At 34.2% G+C, this 20,280-nt stretch overlaps 1 protein-coding gene across 1 annotated transcript in view; it reads right to left on the reverse strand.

The window, feature by feature from the left end:
• The window catches only part of LOC110460636 (transmembrane and TPR repeat-containing protein 1-like), an 80,234-nt gene extending 59,975 nt beyond the window's left edge, over nucleotides 1-20,259 (reverse strand). The window contains exons 1-4 of the mRNA XM_021513661.1: nucleotides 19,861-20,259; nucleotides 12,470-12,647; nucleotides 7,776-7,849; nucleotides 1,787-1,969 (exon numbers count right to left, since the gene is read on the reverse strand). Of these exons, the coding sequence (XP_021369336.1) occupies nucleotides 1,787-1,969; nucleotides 7,776-7,849; nucleotides 12,470-12,647; nucleotides 19,861-20,162 (737 nt within the window). The 5' untranslated portion in view covers nucleotides 20,163-20,259. The remainder of the gene's footprint in view (nucleotides 1-1,786; nucleotides 1,970-7,775; nucleotides 7,850-12,469; nucleotides 12,648-19,860) is intronic.
• Between the last annotated feature and the right edge of the window lie 21 nt (nucleotides 20,260-20,280).

A 20,280-nucleotide genomic window follows, 5' to 3' on the forward strand; every position in this document is an offset into this window, starting at 1 on the left:
CCTTTTCAATGTTGTTTTGATTGTGGCAGCATGTTTTAACCGTTTTCATTTAATTTTTGGTCGGTGATTTGAATTTTAGTCGTTTTATAATGGATGAGCTATAATTTAAGCTTAAAAGAATCTGAATATATTAAAATTTCTACTCTATGGTCTAACTTTTAGATATGTATCACAAGTAATGCTAGAGGAACATATTTTGTTTGATGCATTACACAAAACATGCTGTACATAAAAATAACCTGTGAAGTATACAAGATATTCAGTCATAACATGATGTTCTTTTCATGGCCACCTTGACCTTGTCCTCATACTTATTTTACCTCTAAAGTAATCACTTGAGCATAAAGGTATTAATACAAAATGTACAGGGTCGGATATGTGTGAAGTATATATATGTGTATGATTCTATCATCTCGAAACAGGCTACCGGCATATATATGTTGTTTACATTGATTTGGAGTGGGGTATTATCATGAATGAACAGGACAGACATATATATGTATGCCTATGATTCAATCCTCTAGCCTGTCATGTCACTCCCGAGATCCGCCATCACAGTCCTATAAACTCAACAATACTGTCCTGTGTCCTGAGGTAGTGACTTTGAGGTCATCCAACAATAGCAAACTACTGGCAGAGAAATTGTTTTCCAAATTTTTCTTTTTTAATCATTTTGCCTTGGAATTAGATCAGGACTTTGTGAAGCATAAAGTAATTTAATTGACAATTTAAAAACAGATCGAGTATTTGATTAAAACTGACTTGGGGAAATTTGTAACAAATGTAAGATATTATGATTTATTTACAGATACCAGTTTTCTTCCTTCTTAATAAACCATGATACCAATTTAGATCCCCTATCTCTATCTCACAAGACTTGTACCCGACTCCAACTATCTCCAGTAACAGACTATAGAGTGGCCATTCCCCAGTTTTGTTTGTTTGTTTGACTGGTTTTAGTTATTCAGCAAACAAATTCCCAAGTCTAAGATGCCCCTTAACTTATAGCTCCTCAACTTCTTCTCCCCACCATTAATTCCCCACACCATGTCAGTTACACACCTCCCAATACTAAGCTGGTTAACCCTGGAGACCATTGAGAACATCCCCTTACTACTCAACAATAAATCACATTTATTACTGGGACCATATTGACCCCTGGCCTTGAGCAGACCAGAAACATATTACTGGGACCACCCCTGGCCTTGAGCAGACCAGAAATATATTACTGGGACCACCCCTGGCCTTGAGCAGACCAGAAATATATTACTGGGACCACCCCTGGCCTTGAGCAGACCAGACATATATTACTGGGACCACCCCTGGCCTTGAGCAGACCGGAAATATATTACTGGGACCAGCCCTGGCCTTGAGCAGACCAGACATATATTACTGGGACCACCCCTGACCTTGAGCAGACAGGAAATACATTACTGGGACCACCCCTGGCCTTGAGCAGACCAGAAATATATTACTGGGACCACCCCTGGCCTTGAGCAGACCGGAAATATATTACTGGGACCACCCCTGGCCTTGAGCAGACCGGAAATATATTACTGGAACCACCCCTGGCCTTGAGCAGACCAGAAATATATTACTGGGACCACCCCTGTCATTGAGCAGACTAGAATATCAAAGAGAGTAACTAGAACCCACGACTGTGATCCCAATCACAAGATACTGACCTGACCACCTCTGGTCTTGAGCGGACCAGGATGTCATAGAGAATAACCAACCCAAGAGTGTGATCCCAAAATTCATAAAAGACAAAATACAGTGTACTGACCTGAGCACCCCTGACCTTGAGCAGACCAGGATATCGTACAGAGCAATCATCCCCAAGACTGTGATGCCTTGCTCCTTACACAGCATCGCCACTCCTCCAGACACCAGGCTCCCACACAAGAGGACTGAACTCTGTACCTCTGGGAAGAGGAGACAACTCTTTTGCCATCTCACATCTAGACTCCTGTCAACAAAAGAGCAGATTTGAGAATACATTTTATCTTTTAGGTATTTCATGACGGCTGACATCATTTGAATGTTTAGCTTGTTTCTGATCAGGTTCCTGAAAAACAGCAATCCTAATTATGTTTGATAATGTCAGACCATCAATTTACATATACTATATATCACAAACTATGCATAATGAGATCTTTCATTTACAAATGCTTTATTCCTTTTTTCTTTTCCCTGAACAACTGGGACAGCATTTGTCATTAAAACTTAAAACACCATTTAGGGAGAATGACCTCAGCCTTTTGTGATCATTCAGTATTTACTGCAGATCCAAGGAGTTTAGTGAAGACAAGTTTAGAAAATAACTGCCAAACATATGGAATGAAATGGCATTGAATGACACTTTATTTTCTGAAACAAAAATATAGATGTCTGTTTCTGAACAACCAATAGAAGTTCATGATGTTTAGTGACAATGATGTTAAAATCATTAAAGTCATGAAACAGATACCAACAACTACATTGTAATCAGAGTGATGGAAAGTCAACCTTGAATGATTATGACCTCACAAAATGACCTCATACATTGTAAGTAAAGGTGAGTACCTTTTTTCTCTAATCATCTGAGCATTCAGTAAAGATGACGTTAGAAATAGTGAAGTTTACAATGAAGCAGAAATTATTAACCAATCAGATTGAAGGTCAATCAACCTTCAAATTACCAATTAACCTTTGATGGAAATGATATAAAAAAAAATTACAGATGTATATTAGCAGCCAAAGTCTGATGAGGACGAAAAGAAAACTTGATGTGCTAAGAAGACAGATGGAGATAAAAAGAAAACAGACAGAGAGAGACAAATGACAAAAAATGCTAAATGTAGACATGTATGTAAAAATACTTCTAAACTTTGACTCATGGTGTTTCCATTTAGGCCCATCTGTTTAGCTCCCTGTCAGAATAATAACTGGGTGGATGTCATGCCCTTGTATAAGCACTCATGGTAGAACAAATAATTTGGTGCAATATAAAGTATCCCTGAATTAAATTGCTTGTTTGTTGTTTTGGGTTTAACATCCTCGAAACAGCTAAATTCATATGAAGATATAAATGCCTGAGTGAGATTATCGGTAGGTATAGGGCCTTTGCAACCAGCCAACATCTTTCTCAACTCCCTTGGGAGCATACAGACGGTGCTGCCATTTCAACGCTCACAGCTAGCATTCAACAATTCTAGCACTTAACCAAACCACATACTCATTTACAGCTGAGTAGACTGGAACAAGCGCATACAGACGGTGCTGCCATTTCGACGCTCACAGCTAGCATTCAACAATTCTAGCACTTACCCAAACCCCAAACTCATTTACAGCTGAGTAGACTGGAACAAGCGGAGTAAAGTATCTTGCTCAAAGATACAACACAGTGCCGTGCCTTGGCTCGAACCCGCAACCCTTCGGTCACGAGCCCGGCATCCTACCACTAGACTACCGTGCCTCCTAAACTGCATGTTATCTAAGAGGCAACAAATGTGGGGCCCACTGCAGGTTTGTTAGTTTTCCGCCGCTGCAATGGGGGCAGCAGATCAATTTTGGTTTCTTCTATGTCATCTAAGTAGAAGACAGAAGAAAACCAACACACCTGCAGTGGGCCCCACATTTGTTGCCTCTTAGATAACATGCAGTTGGATACAGCAAGTCTATATTGTTTCCCTTAACTTGCAGCTGGATCATTGAAGTGCGCTATGACAAAATGACCTTATAAATGTTGCGAAGATATATACGTCCTAACAATCAACAACCAACTCCAACCTCTGTGGGATTACACTCGAAATGATTTACAGCTTTATAAACTGCATTAACAGAAATACAAAATAAGAAACAACAACATGTATACCTTCCTGTCTTAATCCATCTTGTACTCCCTAGTATTTAACCAAACAAATTTGAATTCATTTTAAATACTCTTCAACAATTTAGATTAAAATAACATGTTTAGGTAAAATGTATCACTTAGATTTCTGAATTCAAGACATTTTCTCATCGATCTTATGCAACAATATCAAAGAAATGTTAAAAATTCTACAGTCTGTAACCCAATACTCATTTTTCATAGATGCAACCAATCTTCCTGTCACGGCAAAGGAAATTAATTGGGAGTTTCTATGCTGGTTTCCCTGATACAGTAATTATTTCTCCAAGTCTGTCCCTGAAATCTTACTCCATAGAGAACAGATGATGACCTTAACAAGTTGAAATGTCTGTGAATGACAATCAGATTTCTGATCACACCATTCTGCAGTGAGAAGCATATTAATTTCCTGCTTTGATGTTCCCACACAAAACATGTTGTTATTGCTTTCTATGTCATTAGCATGACAAATTCAGAGTTAGGAGAAGGCTGCACTGTATCTGACACTATCTGCGGGCAACACAAATCATCCATGCTGAATATTGTAACTGTGTATTCAAGACAACATGATCATGATTGGGCCTAAGAATACATCTCTACTCAAGGTTTGTGGTAAAGCAAACACGTACGTACAGTCTTAACTTGAGAATAACTGTCAACAATGACTGAAAGGACACCCTTATCAGACTACACACGATGGTTGTGATATATCATTTATTGTGGCTCAATATATCATATTTAAATCACAATTTCATGGTTGGTCCTAATTGAAAATCAACTGCCAAAGAAGACCACCTGTTGTTACCAGTAATGAGGTAAATGCCTGTCTTCAGAACACCTGCCAATTACAAAACAACTGTCATAAGAAATTGCCTGTCTTTAGAGACCGCCAAGAGAGAGGAACTTTAATTGTCTTCAGAGAACATTTTCTTCAGAGACTGACCACTCATAGGTGACATTTTGTAATCATTGCCTTCAGAAAAAAAAATTGTCTTCAGAGACCACCTGTCATAAAAAACTACTTGCCTATAAGGACCACTCTTAGGATACTACTTCTCTACAGAGACCACCTGTCATGAGGTACTACTTGTCTTCAGAGACCACCTGCCATATGTGATACTACTTGTCTTCAGAGACCACCTGTCATGAGATACTACTTGTCTTTAGAGACTACCTGTCATGATATATTACTTGTCTTTAGAGACCACCTGTCATGACATATTACTTTTCTACAGAGACCACCTGTCCTGAGAAACTACTTGTCTACAGAGACCACCTGTCATGTGATACTACTTCTCTACAGAGACCACCAGTCATGAGGTACTACTTGTCAACAGAGACCACCTGTCATGAGATACTACTTGTCTACAGAGACCATCTGTCATGTGATACTACTTCTCTACAGAGACTACCTGTCATGAGGTACTACTTGTCTATAGAGACCACCTGACATGACATATTACTTGTCTACAGAGACCACCTGACATGACATATTACTTCTCTACAGAGACCACCAGTCATGAGGTACTAGTTGTCTTCAGAGGCTTCCTGTCATGACATATTACTTGTCTACAGAGACCATCTGTCATGTGATACTACTTCTCTACAGAGACTACCTGTCATGAGGTACTAGTTGTCTTCAGAGACTACCTGTCATGACATATTACTTCTCTACAGAGACCACCTGTCATGAGGTACTACTTGTCTACAGAGACCACCTGTCATGAGATATTACTTGTCTTCAGAGACCACCTGTCATGAGATACTACTTGTCTCCAGAGACCACCTGTCATGAGATACTACTTGTCTACAGAAACAACCTTTCATGAGATATTACTTGTCTACAGAGACCACCTGTCATGAGATACTACTTCTCTACAGAGACCACCTGTCATGACATATTACTTCTCTACAGAGACCACCTGCCATATTATACTACTTGTCTACAGAGACCACCTGTCATGAGATACTACTTCTCTACAGAGACCACCTGTCATGACATATTATTTCTCTACAGAGACATCCTGACATGACATATTACTTCTCTACAGAGACCACCTGACATGACATATTACTTCTCTACAGAGACCACCTATCATGAGGTACTACTTGTCTACAGAGGCCACCTGTCATGAGATACTACTTGTCTTCAGAGACCACCAGTCATGTGATATTACTTGTCTACAGAGACCACCTGACATGACATATTACTTCTCTACAGAGACCACCTGTCAGGACATATTACTTCTCTGCAGAGACCACCTGTCATGACATATTACTTCTCTACAGAGACCACCTGTCATGACATATTACTTCTCTACGGAGACCACCTGACATGACATATTACTTCTCTACGGAGATCACCTGACATGACATATTACTTCTCTAAGGAGACCACCTGACATGACATATTACTTCTCTACAGAGACCACCTGTCATGTGATACTACTTGTCTACAGAGACAACATATAATGAAAAATCACTATACTGTGTGGTTTTTAGTACATATCATATGTTCATCTTTATTGGCAATACTCAATGTGCTTCCACTCAAACATCTTTTGAAGTTTAACAAACTTGCAGTTATTGTAGGATTTCAAAATTAAATGACAGGAAACAAACATTTGATAGAGTTATCATATCTTTTTCTTAAATTATTCTTGTCCATTTCAAGGTAAAGATGAACCAGATATGATAACATTATTTCTATCAATGTCAGCATCAGATGAATTTATATTCTAACAAACAGATATATGATATGATGATATCGCTGTACAATATATGTGCCCATCACAAAACCATGTAGCTGTTTTATGGCAGAAAAAACCCACATGACATTCAACTGATGAAATAGCATATACATGTCTATGTAGCACGTAATAAATCAGTATATTTAATGGTTAAAAAATATTTCACTTCACTATAAAATTAAAAAGGCACCCTTTTTTAACTGTTTACATCATATCTCGCATATGAGATGTGCATCGATCAAGTTTATAGATAAGTGTATGGAAGTAGCACTATACATACACCGACAGAAGCATGCTTATTGTGTATCAGTAAATATATACATTACGAACAACTGTGCTGTATGAATATGGGTAATTGCGATCATAGAATTTAGAATTTCACAATATAGACGACATTTCTAGGTAATAACGACTTCTCACAGACCTACTGAAATTTTTCTCGGATCTTATCGCAACCAAGAAAATAGTACGTACACATTACGTACAATTGATAACATGAAATCAAGAAAACCTGTTATGATAAATGAACAAAAGTTATTAATGTAACGTAATGTAAACTTCATTTATTTTACAACAATTATGAAACAAGTTATTTCAACTTATATAAATCACTCTTGTTGGCACAGATGTTAGTGTGCAGGGGGTGGGGGGGGGTCTTAATGTGGGAGGAAACTGGAGTACCCTGAGGAAACCAACGTGGTCGTGCAGTACCAGTAACTTCATACCTTTTCACATCTGATCGGGGAATCGAACCCCAGTCGCCTTGGTAAAAGGCAAGCGTGCTATCAACTGGGCACACAACCACCCAAAAATAGTTAACAGAGCACTCACCCCCCTCACTACTATACTTTCAACTGAATCATACACATACTATAACATAAATGATTCCCCTACATTTATAGTGTTTTCAAAGGTAATTGTAAATGGTTTTGTCATTAAGTTTGAACACCTGGTGGGGTATTTATAAGTTGATTAAATAATATCCAATCCTACTTGACTTCATCAAATGGAATATAGAAAGCTTAACCATGTACTCAAGTACAGTGCATTTTGATTGAATCCAAGATTTAATGCAATAAAATTGCACAATGCGACCACAACACATTATTTTATCAACAAGTCTTACTACATTCATTTTAAATGCAGGTACTTACTTGATATATAAAATGAATGATATAAAAAAGAAAATCCCAGCCAGGACATCAGCTCTTCCAACAAGTCCTGCTACCTAGAATATATAAAGACAAACTATTCAAATGCACATATCGACCAGAAAAGTAATAACATTTTTGCATTCCTGTTGAAACACACATTGTGGTGGTGATACTTCATCAAAAACATTCCCCATCGTCTTGAGTTAAAATGTATCCATTCATCTTACCATGAAACCCCCCAAAATAACACAGCCATAAAAATATACCCCTATTCATTTACACTTTGGTACATCATCATGTTGGGGTGAAATAAAAGGTAAGTACATCCACTTATTGCCACGATCCACTGATCCAACATTAAAACTACATATATTGCAAAATAATCGAGTTAGAACATGGTAATGGAGTAATTGTTGTCCTAAGCATTGTTTCAGTTTTGGACTTTGTATTGGAGTAACTATTGTCCTTTTTATTACTTTAGTTTTGGACTTTGTATTGGAGTAACTACTGTCCTTAATATTACTTTAGTTTTGAATTTTGTATTGGAGTAACTATTGTCCTTAATATTACTTTAGTATTGGACTTTGTATTGGAGTAATTATTGTCCACAACATATCACTTTAGCTTTGGACTTTGTATTGGAGTTATTATTGTCCTTAATATTACTTTAGTTTTGGATTTTGTATTGGAGTAACTAGTGCCCTTAATATTACTTTAGTTTTGGACTTTGTATTGGAGTAACTATTGCCCTTAATATTACTTTAGTTTTGGACTTTGTATTGGAGTAACTATTGCCCTTAATATTACTTTAGTTTTGGACTTTGTATTGGAGTAACTATTGCCCTTAATATTACTTTAGTTTTGGACTTTGTATTGGAGTAACTATTGCCCTTAATATTACTTTAGTTTTGGACTTTGTATTGGAGTAACTATTGCCCTTAATATTACTTTAGTTTTGGACTTTGTATTGGAGTAACTATTGCCCTTAATATTACTTTAGTTTTGGACTTTGTATTGGAGTAACTATTGCCCTTAATATTACTTTAGTTTTGGACTTTGTATTGGAGTAACTATTGCCCTTAATATTACTTTAGTTTTGGACTTTGTATTGGAGTAACTATTGCCCTTAATATTACTTTAGTTTTGGACTTTGTATTGGAGTAACTATTGCCCTTAATATTACTTTAGTTTTGGATTTTGTATTGGAGTAACTATTGTCCTTAATATTACTTTAGCTTTGGACTTTGTATTGGAGTAACTATTGCCCTTTATATTACTTTAGTTTTGGACTTTGTATTGGAGAAACTATTGGACTTTGTATTGGGAGAAACTATTGTCCTTTATATTACTTTAGTTTTGGACTTTGTATTGGAGAAACTATTGGACTTTGTATTGGAGAAACTATTGTCCTTTATATTACTTTAGCTTTGGACTTTGTATTGGAGTAACTATTGTCCTTTATATTACTTCAGTTTTTGACTTTGTATTGGAGAAACTATTGTCCTTTATATTACTTTAGTTTTTGACTTTGTATTGGAGTAACTATTGTCCTTAATATTACTTTAGTTTTGGCCTTTGTATTGGAGTAACTACTGTCCTTGATATTACTTTAGTTTTAAATTTTGTATTGGAGTAACTATTGTCCTTAATATTACTTTAGTATTGGACTTTGTATTGGAGTAATTATTGTCCACAACATATTACTTCAGTTTTTGACTTTGTATTGGAGTAACTATTGTCCTTCATATTACTTTAGTTTTGGATTTTGTATTGGAGTAACTAGTGCCCTTAATATTACTTTAGTTTTGGACTTTGTATTCAAGTAACTATTGCCCTTAACATTGTTTCAGTATTGGCCTTTGTATTGGAGTAACTATTGTCCTTAATATTACTTTAGTTTTGGATTTTGTATTGGAGTAACTATTGCCCTTAATATTACTTTAGTTTTGGACTTTGTATTGGAGTAACTATTGCCCTTAATATTACTTTAGTTTTGATTTTGTATTGGAGTAACTATTGCCCTTAATATTACTTCAGTTTTGGATTTTGTATTGGAGTAACTATTGCCCTTAATATTACTTTAGTTTTGGACTTCGTATTGGAGTAACTATTGTCCTTAATATTACTTTAGTATAAGGATTTGTATTAGAGGATTTCCTCATTGGTAAAAATCACCTTAAAATTACAATATTAATCAATCCTGATTTATTCACAGTCAAAGCCACTATATTTGTTCATAGCGACATGAATATCCAACGTGATAATGCTTACGACTATAACCACATTATTTGTACACAGTTAGTTATAAATCCTTCTTAATTAATTTACCACAATAACCAGATTATTTGTACATAGTGATAATTATATATTTATAAAAATCTACATTTATTGATGATTATAACTGCACTATTTGTACACAGCGACATATATATATGTTTTGACTTAAAAGCAGTCAGCATAATTCACGGAAGAAATTTACACACTGAACATCTTTGCTAAACTTTAAGTAATTCTTTAAAGCAGAATGACCTTCAGTATTGAGATATATTGATTTCAGGTATTCTGATTACCTGAACCATCGTTTTGTACCTGACAGAAACAGAAGTTCTATTGTAAGCACCTAATAGGACATTACAATTGAATAAATCTGCAATCCCTGTTGTTTCCTGGATATTTAGCAAACTGTGGCTGGAATCGTAAGTACAAAAGAACTGAAATTTTCTTTCTTTATAGCGATTTAACTCATTCACCCCTGAAGACACATTTGAACTCTTTCGAATCAAAAGTTGGAATAGTTCATTATGAAATTTCAGGGGTGAATGAGTTAATCACTTATGAAATGGGCAAGATAGATGCAAAGAAATTTGATTTTGAAATATAGAGATTACACTATAGTAGGGAAATGACTGTACATGCTAGACTTCAGCCGATACATTGATTAACCATGCATCAGGGTGTTGGTTTCCAATTGTCTTAATCCTTACTTTTCTTAAATAATGTTGCAGAGAACCTATGTACAGTCATTTCTAAAGACACGTTTAAATACCCATAGATCTACTGTACCCAAATCACATAATGAGGAAGGAATCAAATCTCTAACAATTCTAACACAATTCTGATATGACTCACACCCTCCTGGGTGTCCTCTTGAAAGAAAAATGAAGTCAGGATTGTGATACAGTTTACTTACACACTGGCATGGGCTTCTAATGATCAGCAGTATGGTTTTTCACTATTTTCAAGATCAATTAAAGCATTAATCCAATCTCAAAATGAAATATTTTGATTAATTAATAAACATCTGTTTCCAGAACTTAAAGTAGTGAGAGGTTTTAAGATGATTTAAAAAATTACCAGTACAGCCAAATCCGTGAGATTTTACATGAATTGACTAATAATAAAGATTTTTTTTTAAATTTAGTGAAAAGATACCTCAATTCTAGAAAAACTGGCAAATATGTACCAGCATACATGTATACCAAGTTAGTAATTTAGTATTCTTTATCTATTATTAAAATAGATTGTATACTTGCCTCAGAGAAGGATGAGAGCTCGAGGGTTCAACATATTTAACCGCGAAGAGGAACATTTAGGACCGTTAATTTATTTAGTTAGCTGCTGTATCAGACAGGCAAGGCAATAAATCTGTCACAATTCACACAGTACTGAACAAGACTCATTAAATTATATATACATGACTGAAGCTTACACTCCCTTATAGTCTCCGGTAGGGTCCTCCCACTGTGTATTTGGACTTCTACAATGCAGGTCATAGGGGTCAAAGCAAGAGAGAATTAACTATCTCTGACACCATTGTTTTATTTCCTAAACACTGTAAGCATTATTATGTTAATTAGGATTTACAGTCTAATACATCCCATTAAAACAGAATGGACTTGTAAATTATGTAAATTAAATTTTATAGTACTTGTTTAAACACAGTATAATGTTATCCTCAAGATTTCTATAAAGTACACTTAAGAATGCAATTGTATATAATCTGAATAATTACATAGTTTAATGATGTTAAAACTCGGTGTCCATTCAAACAGAAAGGCAACATTTAACCAAGCTATACTGAAGAAAACATATATGGTCTACAGTTGACATGACTGTGCCCCGTTCACAAATAATACAGCCATGAACCTTTATCTCTAACCTTCAAAATCCAGCAGCAAAATACCAGTGTTGAAATTCTATCAGTTCATTTGGACTTATTAATAATCATCTATGTATCCAATATCATATTAAAAAGTCACATCAATTTAAAACATTCAAACAACTTTAAAAACAACTGCAGTTTGTTGCCACATGATTTACTATGTGAAGTTGTAGGCCCTCAGACCTTCCAACATACCTTTTGATACATTCAGTGATATATGTACTCTCAGACCTCTTAGAACGAATGGATTACTTTTAAGGAAATCAAAAATTCCTTCAAAAAGATGATTTTAAATAATATTATGTGAGAAAATGTTCAATTTGTTCAAAACTTTGACCAGTCCATTTGCATTTTTATAAATGAATATGTACGTAGAAAACTTTGCAAATACATTTTGTATAGACAAAATCTTGCCACATTTAAGTCAATGTGATGATGCTAACAAGCAGAATCTTTGACTGGAGTTGTATTATAACTGATCATGATGAGTCTAACATATCTTTATAGAACTTGAATGTTTTTGTACACTTACTGCTTCAGTATGTATGGGGTGAACAGCGAACTGTATTCCCGTCATTAGACATACTCGAGGTTGGAGGAGAAATATGTCCAGGCAGGTATAAACAAGTAGTCCCGTCATGATGGCATGGAGTAAAACATTGGTCACATGAAAGCTGTAGGGATTGCCATTGCTAAGATAGTAGTTCCATCTGAAAAAGTTTAATATTTAACAATGATGAGTACTCAAACATGACATTATATCAGTAGAAAACAATTCTGTTGGTAACAAAATTATCGTTCACTCAGGATATACTGTATTTGCCATAATTATTGCTCCTACCCCCTTCCTTTATTTGGGAGGAACTGAAATTGTAAAGACCTTGGCCCAGACCTGATCAGACCCAATTAGTGATTAAAAGTACAGTACTGACACTTTAAAGAAGAGACATCCCATAAAGCATTGAATGGATGAACATTTTAATTTCCTTGGGTGTGATATCAATTGCTGGTCAAAGTTGCGCAACAATTTTTTTATCATATTTCAATTTTTTTTATCCTAATAAACACCCCTTTTTTAGCAAAGTGTTTAAAGTGTCCTGGCACTAATAAAGGCAAAAATGTTAACACTACCTCCCACATTCCTTGGTTTTTAAATGATCAGATTGTTGCCATGGTGTTGACCATACGGACAATTAAATGTTATGACCAAACTGACAGCTAAACAACCTACCCATCCCCTTATTTAGGACATAATATGTTTTTTTCAGTAACATTTTAAGTTTACCAGTTTAATATTAAGCATCCAGAAAGAAAACTGTATGCAGCTATTTTCCATGAGATTCATTTATTATTTTTTTACAGCTTTATTGTGAAGAGGTCTAAACCATGTGACTGGGTGTTAACTATATTTGCACAGCTATGCAACACTTATCTTACTGTTTTGGTGAACCATGGTAGCTTTGATCAGCTTACATCAATATTGAAGAATGGAGGATCAAAAATCAAAATGATGCAAAGTTATTTAATAGTTTGAAAGTACTTCATAATACATGATACTATACAACTGAAAGGTGACTGTGTTAGTCTGCCAGTTGCAGTCACCAAAAACATTTGAAGTTGAAAAACAATCATTTGTGTTCAGTTTGATTTTTATGAAAGCTACTTATATGGATAAAGTTTGTTTTATTTTTATATAATAAAAAACATGTAATATAACAAGGCAATTTTTTTTATTTTTTTTTTATATAATAAAACACATGTAATATATATAGTAAAAAGCAATGTTTATACCCATCTGCCTATAGCCTTTGAGTATAATAGTCCACCAGAGTATTCAGTTTAAATGGATACTAAATTTGTCCTTTCTTCATGTGATAGAACAGACATTTTCAGCAAAATTTAAATAGATTGAGTGCAAATCACTTCAATTCATCATCTTTTCTGCGAGAATCTTTTTATGGACTTCTCTGACAGTTTGTATGTAGTAAATTTAAACCTCTCAATCATTTTGTGCACTAAAAATTTGCAACAGTCATAACTGTACTTCACATTTCACAATATAACCCGTAGCTAAATACATCTATCTACATTTTAATTTCCCCTAGAGTAAAACTCAATTTAAGTTCAGTAGAGTTCACAAATGACTATTTTTATCAGTCTTCTTACTGATGATAGTGAAATAAAAAGTGCACATTCAAATTTTAAAAGGCAATTTAAATAATTTGATTATCTTTAATTAGGTTTCAAACTATATCAGTTTCATTCCTCTGTTGCCTTGTCGCCAATAAAGAAAGTCTAACAGCAACATCTGTCGTAACAAAATACTTATCCATTGTGTTTCTTACTATATTGTTAAAAAAATTAGCACAGAAAGAATGACAAAACATACATTGAAAATGACTAGACGAAAGAGGCGATAACGTCATTTTGATATTTGTTTAATGTAACCAGTGTCATATTTCCAACACAACGTTAAGTACTGACTTTTGACCAATGTTGTACTGACATCAGTACCTGAGAATCTGGACCACAGATGTGATGATGTTGGCCCAACGTTACATTCCTGCACCAGATGCGGTAATCAACATTAGATCACCAATGTACTGTCCGTTCGCCCAACATTGAATTACATTCGTTGACAGAATGTTTGTCAAGCCAACGTTTGGTGTCACGTTGGACCTTAGCTATAGTTTGACCAACGTCTGACTGCTAGCTGGGCACCAGCTTTTTACCCTAACAAATATGACCTACAGCTGGAAATTAGACTCCTCCATGATTATAGAAAAATGTTTTGAAATCAAGCATAATAGTTAATTAGTTACTATAAAGGTTTATGGACAGGAATAGATGATGCTCAGGCTTAGAGATCAACAGGACATCTTTAACATTAGTGCAATAAATGCAGTCAATGTTTTTTTTCAAAATATTTCGCAAATCAGAATGGAAGTAATATTTTCCACCATTTCTAAGTGAGAATGAATTAAGTCATGCAGTACAGTTACACTGTCCAATTTACTTTTACTGAAAGTGACTTTTATTGCATTCAGCGAAAAGGTTTAGCTAAACCAAAAGGAAAGTGACAAGTACTTGATAGCTAGTACTTGTTAGCAGGCTATCATACCTATATATATATATATATATTAGGCCTTTAACGTTGTAAAAAAACCCATTAAAATTTTTCATTTCTGTCTCAGCACTTATCAGTGCCTGGTAGAGGAATATAAGCCTAGATTAGGTTGACATTTTGATACAAAGAATTGTCCTCAGGGTCAAAATTTGTCAAAATTTGTTATCACATGTGTTGAAGGCTGGACAATTTACCCCTCAGTAAACATTGTACTGATAACCTGAGAAGCTACTGATGTTTATCACATAAACCCGCTACCTCTATCAACAAATACATATCAAAGGCGTCATGGAAAATAAACACAAATTAAATTTTATCATATAAAATGGTACTGAGAGTAACAATCTCTACATAGGACCGACTAATTCAGATCACTGGTCCATTAAACTGGTGATAACTTTGTTTTTTATAAATGTACATAAAAGTAGAATTTGAAAAATATCTTAAATGGACATGCATTTATTGAATTAGATGCATCCTCCCCAATTGAATAAACATGAACCCTGTATGACCTTTCATGTTTGAATCCATCAATAATGTGTAGGAAAAATAAATCTACACCTATACACACTGTTACTAAATGTATTAATAGTATATCATATACATTTTTCTTAATTATCTTACAGAAGTTTGTTCTCCATACCTGGGTAACCCCTAAATTGTTCCAATAAGATAAGGATACGTAAAGTACACCATTTCACAAGATCAATTTAGATTAGGGACATAATGGGCCTATTTCTGAATTGGCCACACTCTTTATTGCAGCTTGATACCTAATACCTATATAGCTATAGGGCACTTTATAGGTGAAGTTAAATGGTCACTTTGAATCACCTACAGATAAAATAGTCACTGGACACAATAGGTGACCAATACAATGAAAAACAAATCTTGTCAATTACACTACAGGGACACAAGTAAGTCACAATGGACTACATAGAATGACTCATATTTAATGGATTTTTTAGTGATACATTTGACTTTTGCAACTTTTATCACCATCAAGAGTTATCTCAGTTTGTAACATCAAGAGTACCTGCAACATGTGCAAACCAGGAATACATGTACACTTTTATAGTGGGTCCTAGAGTTTAAAACGAAATTGCCCACATACACAGAGATTTCACAAGAAATTTGTTTTAAATGACATCTCTTTAAATAAAAATCCCTATAAAAAACTAACAAATTTTATATCATAATAATACATAATGAACAATAGAGCATTCTTTCAAATTCCCTGTACTTGTTGTACAGCATGGGTTGGGCCATAATGTTCAGGGCACATTACAAAATACACTTAGACTTTTGACAGGTATACGTACGAATAGGGAAGTAACTATGCTGTTTAACACCTTTTAAAAAGCAAGCTAACCTTTTCCTGATAATTATAGTGAGTCACGTAATAGCTAATAGCACTGTATGTACCAGAGTTGAGTAGACCGAAACATGTACATGGATACATTTCAAATTTGAACGTTAGGTTTAAAGTTTCCATTATTCATTCAATAAATGTTTATATAGGAATTCAAGACAGCTTTATACGACTTTAACCAAATTAAAAATATGTGTAAAATATTCAGGATGAAACTGTACTTATGTGTAATGAGGATGTGGAAGGTATTAGTCTGGTGACAGGGGTAATAATGGGTGTATGGTTAATAAATAGTACTAATAATAAGACCCCAGCCTCCTCTGATGACACAATATGTATAAAAATTGTCTCGTTGTCAGAAGCTACCTTATCACAGCTATTACAATGACTCTGAGACTTTAAAATTGGTTCAATAGTTACTTATTGAAAAAAAGGTACACAAAAACTGTCCTTTCCACATTATTATTGGAATACAAGAAAACTAGGACTTCAATATTATAATTATGTAGCAGAACTGGACTGGGTTGATAGTCAGTGACCAGCTAGGTAGCTCAACTAGTAGAGCATCTATCTAGAGTTCGGAGGGACATTCCCATGTTCGAACCCTGTCCGGCCGTTGCATTTCTCTTTCTCCTGTTATATAACTGGTACATTGTATACAATAGATGTAAATGACACTTTATGATTGTTTCTGTATAACAAACTGACAAACAAGTATTTTGTTATGGTAGCAGATTTGTGCCATTTTTTTGGTGTCATCATTTTTCCAGAAGAGACAATTAAGATTTAGTAACTTATAACTCTCCTTGTTTTGTTTTTTAAGGATGACATAAGAACAAGAATTAAGGTTTGCTTTTTTTCGTCTTATTTATTGCCCATGGAACAAAGATATGGCACAGATCAGCCACCATATTTTGTTCCTTAATATAAAAAAAAATGATAATACTATTGTCCTGATGATCATTACATATAAATCAGGCTACTAGGTTTTACTGTAAAGTAGTAATATAATTGATGTAATATGATTTAAAGGTTCCACTGTACTGTATGTGGTATTGAAAAAAGCTTGCAAATATTTCTGGAAGAAAATAAGAAACAATGAGAAAACTTTAAAACTCTGGTATATTGACCAGTGTCCAAAGGATTACGGTAACTATATATGTAAGTATTAAGTTTTAAAGTTGACACATTGAACCTAAATGTTTTATCAGTATATAATGTGTGTACTCTCTAAATGTTATTTTAATCATATTAATTCATAACAATTGTACCTATTAGTTTCCAATTCCTTTTAAAAACATCAATACTAGCTTAATTATTTGTGTAGACAACAGGTGTACCCCTTTATTTATGGCTGGTTTCACTATGTATCCCTTAGGGCTGTACACTGAATTAAATTACCTTAAACAAACTGTATCAGGATTAAACATAAACATATATATATATAAAGAATTATATGTCACAGTGCTTGTTTGCCCCATATAACTTGATAATCTTCACAGTCAATACTTTCATATTTACTTTTATCATTAAATTACTATCATGATACAGCATATTAGACTTGCTCAAGTCTCTGTGTTATAAGTGATCAATATTTGCATATAGGTTTATATACTGATTTAATACCTTTAATCACCTCTCTGACAAATATGAGTCCCTGCAGTCCCACCTACTGTATATATATGAGTATCAAATTAGAAAAATGCATGGACTCCCAATCCATCTACCTTAAAAACAATGTGGCCATTATCATTGACTGCAGCCCTTTAAAACACACACTGTCTGTGGTTACTATGTACTATAGCACAGGATACCTGATATCAGGTAGGAGTGCACAGTTAACACACCGTTACAGGCTGCTACAATGATCCTGTTGTCTGCTAATGTTTCATTTTAATACAGCACCATTTTAATCACACAAAAAATGTCTGTTTAAAGGACACAGAGATGATCAGATAAGTAATGTGCTGCACGATGATATATCACACAGAAGCTGTTTGATTAATAATTTGATATTGATTGGGATATATATGACAATGTCAAAGATTTTATTCTCATGAGCTAAAGGTAAAAGATTTTATTCTTAGCTAGCAAACTACATGCAGTATAGAATGTAATGAAAAATATGCTATGCAAAAATACGTTAAAATTGACATATAAAGATCACTGACTGCCTTTTCAAAAGGAAAGGGATTTTTCTGTGTAATACTGTAATATATATATATCAAATTGATACACAACTGACATTAAAACTTTGAACATTTATGTATTTTTATGACAACAACTGATGTTACTCTATGGTCTTCTACAGTTGTATTGAAAGCCTGAAATTCTCAAATACTAATCCTTTATTTTTTGATAATCTTGTACTTCTTTTGCTTAACTTTATTATTTTGATGTTTCAATAATTGTGAAGATACACACTTAAATACAGAAATACTACTGTAGACATTAGTTTACTTTTACTCCACTGTGTTACAGCTGGTGACAGCAACAGTGTACAATGCAACCTGACACACACAACCCTGGATGATATGAGGCTTGAGTATTTATTCACACATTTATGCAAATGATCTGAATACTGTATTTTTTTTTATATAAATCCATTAGCATAAACAAATCATTTTTATTCCTCATGTGGAAGAATACTAATTACTGAAAATGTGTGTTTCATATGACCATATGAGAAAAGCTAGAAAAATGTACGAGCTTTAAAACAAAACTGAGGCAATAGCATATGACAAATATATAAAATGTACCACCCAAAAATGATTAAAATATGTACTTAGAATCTGAAACTGACAAAATACTACACAAAAAAATCTTTAGTGTATCATAAATAACAATAATGTGACAAAGAATTGTGCCTTTTCCATTCCCATGCTAATTTAACATAGTAATAGTTGCATGGATACAGTAGTTTCTTTTTAAGAATTAACAATGTAAAAATATTGTGTAGATATACACACCATGCATGAATAATATTTAATTATAACATAAATATAAAAAATATAGCTCAGGATCCAGCCCTCAGAAGCAGTCAAAATGGTTTCTAGAACTAATAATACATTGTATGAGAAAAATATACAACATGTACAGTATAAAATCAATCATAGATAGATTCATACCAGAAATATAAATCGTTTTGTATTGTTAATTTCAGTTTTGGTAAAAATTGGAATGACTTTTTCCAGCAGTGTTCATATATAGACATCAGTATATTTATATTTTGTGTATTGAACTGCAAATTATTCAACAATTAAAAAATACAACAACATCAAAATAACATTTTAATTGGGGAAAAACAATCTGAATCTACATATACACTTAAATCGTATATTAATGCAAAGATGTTACCATGGAAAGTTTAAGACATTTATGGTGGAATACATGTTCCAGCTACATATATATATATATATCTTACCTGAAAGTTAATACTGTTATCGGTCTGTAGGACTTGTGACTGGTTTTATCCGTCATAGCTTTTCCCCAGAAATCATTATAAAACACTTCAGATAAGGAAGATTCGCCTCTAGCATCCCGATTCGATTTTATAGCAAACATATCATCATGAAGGAAGTCACCCTCCAACGAGTTGATGTAGCACACGACTGCTGCTGCTACAGGAATCCCGATGACAGCCGGTATGTTCGAATGTTTGAATCTCACTTTCCAATTATTTTTACATTGTTTTGCTGGCTTGATAATATTATTGTTTAACTCCATCCTTCATTGTATGTGAAACTTCATTTTTAAGAATGACTTGTTTATCGTCTGCTCAGCACACGTCAGTTCAAGCGACCATGTGTTTGTGATCATGACAGCACCGTGTTTTGACTTGGCA

This window comes from Mizuhopecten yessoensis, unplaced genomic scaffold (assembly GCF_002113885.1).
Source record: "Mizuhopecten yessoensis strain PY_sf001 unplaced genomic scaffold, ASM211388v2 scaffold10447, whole genome shotgun sequence".
NCBI classification, from domain to species: domain Eukaryota; kingdom Metazoa; phylum Mollusca; class Bivalvia; order Pectinida; family Pectinidae; genus Mizuhopecten; species Mizuhopecten yessoensis.